The sequence below is a fragment of the Corapipo altera genome, unplaced genomic scaffold (genome assembly GCF_003945725.1).
Source record: "Corapipo altera isolate COAL_440 unplaced genomic scaffold, ASM394572v1 229, whole genome shotgun sequence".
Lineage (NCBI taxonomy): Eukaryota > Metazoa > Chordata > Aves > Passeriformes > Pipridae > Corapipo > Corapipo altera.
The window spans coordinates 42,397-48,398 of NW_020885108.1; the positions used below are offsets into that span (position 1 = coordinate 42,397).

General features: G+C 63.3%; 1 protein-coding gene across 1 annotated transcript in view; it reads right to left on the minus strand.

Moving 5' to 3' along the window:
• Positions 1-3,420: 3,420 nt before the first annotated feature.
• LOC113960311 overlaps positions 3,421-6,002 on the minus strand; it is a 20,777-nt gene continuing 18,195 nt past the window's right edge. The window contains 4 exon segments of the mRNA XM_027669824.1: positions 3,421-3,689; positions 3,795-3,829; positions 4,278-4,498; positions 4,869-4,994. Of these exon segments, the coding sequence (XP_027525625.1) occupies positions 3,421-3,689; positions 3,795-3,829; positions 4,278-4,498; positions 4,869-4,994 (651 nt within the window).

Sequence of the window (6,002 nt, forward strand, 5' to 3'; positions counted from 1 at the left end):
GGGCACGTCTCCTTTCTCCCGACGAGGGACACGGAGCCCTGGGAATGGGGCTGCTGAGGAGCCCCGTGAGCTCAGAGCAGCTCTGTGCCCGCACAGCCCCCGTCCCTCAGCTCCATCCCACCCCCAGGGTGGCTCCTGGGCCCCTTTTCCATCCCAGGAGCGTGTGGAGTTTAATTGGGCTCCATTAAAACAACCCGGATCCACACAGTGAGCTGGGAATCCCAGAACCTGCTGAGCTGGAAGGGACCCAAAGGGTGGACATTAAAGGGGGATCCCACTGGTCCCAGCCCCAGCATTCCATGAGAAGTTGGAGCTCTGAGCTTTTCCAGCTTTTTGTCCCACCCTGAGCTTCCAGGAGTGGGAATCCAGGCCGGAAGGAGGCACCTCCCGAAGGGACATTTGGGGTCCTGGGGGCACTTCCCCAGGGGCAAGAGCACCCCCGGGAGATGGGGATTCGGGTTCCAAACCCCCAGGGCTGCTCGGGGGGACGGGGGGGACGGGAATGCCCCTGGGAGACGGGGATCCGAGGGGACCAGAGGGTCTGGATGCTCCGGAAAGGTGGGACCCCTGAGCTGTGAGGATGAGGAGGGAGGAGAGTGGGGAGAGATCCTATTGAGGAGAGAGGAGTGTGGTGAGAGATCCCACTGAGGAGGGAGGGGATCAGTGACAGATCCCAGTGAGGAGGCAGGGGAATGGGGAGAGATGTGAGAGATCCCAGTGAGGAGGGAGGGGATCAGTGAGAGATCCCACTGAGGAGGGAGGGGTGTGTGAGAGATCCCAGTGAGGAGGGAGGGGATCGGTGAGAGATCCCAGTGAGGAGGGAGGGGATCGGTGAGAGATCCCAGTGAGGAGGGAGGATGTGGTGAGAGATCCCAGTGAGGAGAGAGGGGATCAGTGAGAGATCCCACTGAGGAGGGAGGGGATCAGTGACAGATCCCAGTGAGGAGGGAGGGGAATGGGGAGAGATGTGAGAGATCCCAGTGAGGAGGGAGGGGTGTGAGAGATCCCAGTGAGAGGGAGGGGATCAGTGAGAGATCCCAGAGAGGAGGGAGGATGTGGTGAGAGATCCCACCGAGGACGGAGGGGATCAGTGAGAGATCACAGTGAGGAGAGAGGGGATCGGTGAGAGATCCCACTGAAGAGGGAGGGGGGTGTGAGAGATCCCACAACTCCCGGGGCGCTGTGGGGACAAGAGGAAGGGACGGGGTGTCCCAGCACAGGGAGGGATTCTTGGCGTGTCCCGCGCAGGGAGCTGGGCTGGGTGATGCCGGTGGGTCCCTTCCAGCTCAGCACATTCCCTGATCCCGCGATCCTGCGCCGTGAGGGCTCCGAGCCTTTCCCTGCTCTGGGTCCCCACCTGCTGGAGACGCCGGGTGGGATTGGGAGGTGCCGGGTGGGATTGGGAGGTGCCGGGTGGGATTGGGATGTGCCGGGTGGGATCTGGGAGGTGCCAGGTGATGGGCGCGGGGGTCCCGCCGGGGCAGGAGCTCAGAGGGGTTTCCCTGCGGCTTCTCCAGGACGTTCCATGAGGGGCTTTTCCCTTCCAGGCACGGCTGATGCCTCCCTTCTCCCCCAGCTGGAGTTTGCAGGGATCGAGGGGTGGGTGGGCACCAAGCAGGCTCCTTTTGGGACCCCGAGGGCTGTGGGTCCTTCCTGGTCTCTCCCCTCCTGCCCCGGCCCCTTTCCTCACTCTTGGTTTGTGGTCCTGCCTCCAGGGCTGGATTCCCACCTCGTGTTCTGCCTTTGGAGTTCCCACCTCGTGTTCCCGCCTTCAGGACCGAGTTCCTACCCCATATTCCTGCCTTTAGAGTTCCCACCTTTTATTCCTGTCCTTGGGGTTGGGTTCCCACCTCTTCCCCCTCCCTGCTGCCCCAGGGATTCCCCCCTGGCCCTGGCAGGGAGTGAGATCCAGGGGATGCCCCCAGAGCCCCAGGAAGGAGCCTGGAATCAGTTCAGGAGCTGAAACCCTCCATCCGGGGGCTCGTGGAACCCCCCCGGGGGGGCCGATGGGAATTGGGGGTCCGGGTGCGGGGGGCACCTTGAAGACTTTGGGTCCATTCCAAATGGAGCTGAGGCCCCAAAACTGCCCTTCCAGAGGAACAGCCGGGATATTTTGTGGGATAAATGGGGAAACCTCCCTGTCCCAGCACTGGGTGTGCAGGTTTGGGGCTCTTTGCCCCGTGCCCCCTCCAGGGGCTGTTCCTGGCCAGGGCTGTGTCCCCGTGCTCCGTCCCCTCCCTGCTGTGACACCGATCCCTCCGTGTCCCCCCGTGCTGCTGATTCCAGGGCTGGGCTCCTCCCAGGAGAGATTAACTTGTGCTAACTAATGGCTTCCCCAGCTCATGAATCCCAGCTAAACCTTTGGGAATCCTCCTTTTCCCACCTCCCCGAGCTCCCTCCCTCCGGCAGGGACAGGCAGAAAGGGCAGCTGGGCAGGTCACCCCCACGGGGGGATTAACCTGGCTTTTGGCTCAGTCCTGAGGCAGCTTTTCCTCCACCCATGGAATCATGGAATGGTTTGGCCTGGAAAACACCTTAAACACTGTCCCATTCCAGCCCCCTGCCATGGGTAGGGGCACCCTCCACCATTCCAGGCTGCTCATCCCACCCTCCTTTTCCCCTCCCACCATTCCAGGCTGCTCATCCCACCCTCCTTCCCACCTTCCCCGACTTGTCCCAGAGCCCAGCTCGTAACACTGAGTTTTATTTCCTCAGGGAGCCGTTCCTGTCCCAGGATCTGCCCCCAGAGTGTCCCCCCTGCAGCAGGGACGGGGCACGGGCACCCAGAGCCGGCAGAGAAGAAAAGCCAAAGCCCAGCAGGCTTTAAAAATGACAAATGCTCTTTATTGGACCTTCCCGTGTGTTGGGCCTGGAGGTGAAGGGGCTGCAGCCCCGGGGACGGGGAGTTAGAAACCAAACACACACCAAGCAAAGCCTTTCCCGCGGGGGCCTGAGAGAACAGAGGGGCTGGGGGGGGAATCTTGTTGCAGACAAAAACCTTTGGAGGTTGTAACCGGAGCCGCGGGCAGAGGCTTTGGGAGCCTCTCGGAGGTGTTTTTGCCGCCGAGGACCCGGGGCTGTGGCTCCACAAAGTGGTCAGACGTGGTTTAGGACGAACGAAACCTCGTCCCCGATCAGGGATGCGCTTCCCCTTCCCTTTGGACGCGCGAATCCAAAGGGAGATCGAGGACAGAGGCGCTCCCGGGGGTCCCCAAAGCCCCGCCGGGGACCCGCCACAAACCAAAGGTGCTTCGGCCAAAGGCGCTCCGGGGTCCGGAGGGGGGTCCTGGATCCCCCCCCGCGGGCCCGGAGCTGAAGGACAGAGGAAGGAGAGGGTCTAGCGCAGCTATTTACACCCTGGGCGCGCAGGGCAGGGGCAGGCGGGACCCGCTCCCGCCGCCCCCGGGGGGCTCCCCGCCCTTATCTGATGGTCTTTTTGCTGGTGGTGGTCTTGGAGACGATCCTGACGCTGCCGCCCGTGCTGGAGCTCACGCCTCGGCTGCTGCCGGAGCTGAAGGTGCTGCCCCCGCCGTAGCTGAGCCCCCCGAAGCCGCCGCCGCTGCCGCCCCCGAAGCCGCCGCCGCTCACGGAGAATCCGCCGCCGCCGCCGCCGCCCATCCCGAGCCCTCCGCCCATCCCCAGGCAGCTCCCGCCGCCGTATCCCATCCCGCTGGAGCTGCTGACCACGGCTGGGGGGAAAACACACCGCGAACACCCGCGTTAGGGTCCCGCTGCCCCCCAAAACCCCAAACTGGGGGGGTCTGTCGGGAGAGAGGGAGGGGGGAGGTACTTACAGACGCTGACGGCTCCCACTCCTTCTCCAGCCAGCCTGTTGGGAAAGGGGGAAGTGAGGAATGATGCCAAAAACTGTCCGTGGGAGCACAGAATTTGGGCTCCCGGGGGGTCTCTGGGCTGGGGCAGGGCCGGGCCACGGGCGGGAGGTGACAACGCGCTTTTTGAGCAGCACCGGGAGGTGACAATGCTCGTTTTGAGCAGCACCGGGAGGTGACAATGCTCGTTTTGAGCAGAGCCAGGAGGTGACAACGCTCGTTTTGAGCAGCACCGGGAGGTGACAACGCACTTTTTGAGCAGCACCGGGAGGTGACAATGCTCGTTTTGAGCAGAGCCGGGAGCTGGGGGAACGAAGCTTTTCCTACATGATTTAATCACCCCTCTCTGCCCCGGAGCTCCGGCCCCTCGGGAGGAGCTCTCTGAGCGCAGGGAGAGGGGCCCTGCCCTGAGGAGCAGCGGCACAGGACAGGTCCCCGTGTCCCCACCTGCTCTCCTCGCCCTCCAGCAGCTTCCTGTAGGTCGCGATCTCGATGTCCAGGGCCAGCTTGACGTTCATGAGCTCCTGGTACTCGCGGAGCTGCCGGGCCAGGTCCTGCTTGGCCTTCTGCAGGGCGTCCTCCAGCTCGCTCAGCTTGGCCTTGGCATCCTTGAGGGCCAGCTCCCCGCGCTCCTCGGCCTCGGCGATGGCAGCCTGGAGGTTGGCACACTGGGAGGGAGGAGAGTGGGGACCTGGTTGGATTGGGATGCCCCAAACCTCTCTCCCGAGTGTTGCTGGGGGGGTGCAGACACCAGGGTGGCACTGAGAGCCCAGAGAACCACAGGGGGATCACAAGGACCACCGAGTCCAACTCTTAGCCCCACACGGGACACCCCAAAAGCCACACCCCACACCTGAGAGCGTTGTCCAAACACTCCTGGAGCTCTGCCGGGTTTGGGATCACTGCCCTGGGGAGCCTGGTCCAGCTCCTGGTGGGATCTGGCTCTTCCCAACATGCTCGACCTCCACCAGCTCCCACCCACCTTGCACCCCGTGGGACCCCCCTGCAGGACCCCCCTGCAGGACCCCCCCGTCCCACCTGCTTCTTGACGCTGTCGATCTCGTTGCGCAGCCTCTGCACCATCCTGTTGATCTCCGAGATCTCGATCTTGGTGTTCCTCAGGTCGTCCCCGTGGCGCCCGGCCGAGACCTGCAGCTCCTCGTACTGGGACGGGGAAGGAGAGCACTGGTTACACCTCGGGGGGGGGGGGGGCGGGGGGGCGGAGGGGGGGAGGAGCGGGGCTGGATGGGGGGAAAGGGCTGGGGGACAACATTCCCTTGAGAAAGTTGCCCGTGGAAGGGCAGCGTTTGCCCTCGGTTGTCGATGCTTGGTGTGATTGCACAGAGCCCACACAGCAGCCCGGGAGGGAAAGGGAGTCAGGTCAGAGCCACCAGCGAGCCCGAGGTCAGGGCATTGACCCATCTCATCCCTGACACCCCCTGGATCCCGGGAATCAGGCTGTACCCCTGGGAATCAGGCTGTACTCCCAGGAATCAGGTTGTGCTCCCAAGAATCAGGCTGTGCTCCCAGGAATCAGGTTGTGCTCCCAGGAATCAGCCCATGTTCCCAGGAATCAGGCTGTGCTCCCGGAATCAGGCTGTGCTCCCAGGAATCAGGCTGTGCTCCCAGGAATCAGGTTGTGCTCCTGGGAATCAGGCTGTACTCCCAGGAATCAGCCCGTGCTCCTGGGAATCAGCCCGTGCTCCCGGAATCAGGCCGTGCTCTCAGGAATCAGCCCATGTTCCCGGGAATCAGGTTGTGCTCCTGGGAATCAGGCTGTGCTCCTGGGAATCAGGCTGTGCTCCCAGGAATCAGGCTGTACTCCCAGGAATCAGGCTGTGCTCCTGGGAATCAGCCCGTGCTCCCGGAATCAGGCTGTGCTCCTGGGAATCAGCCTGTGCTCCCAGGAATCAGGCTGTGCTCCTGGGAATCAGCCCGTGCTCCCGGGAATCAGGTTGTGCTCCTGGGAATCAGGCTGTGCTCCTGGGAATCAGGCTGTGCTCCCAGGAATCAGGTTGTGCTCCTGGGAATCAGGCTGTGCTCCCAGGAATCAGGCTGTGCTCCCAGGAATCAGGCTGTGCTCCCAGGAATCAGCCCATGTTCCCAGGAATCAGCCCATGTTCCCGGGAATCAGCCCATGCTCCTGGGAATCAGCCCATGCTCCTGGGAATC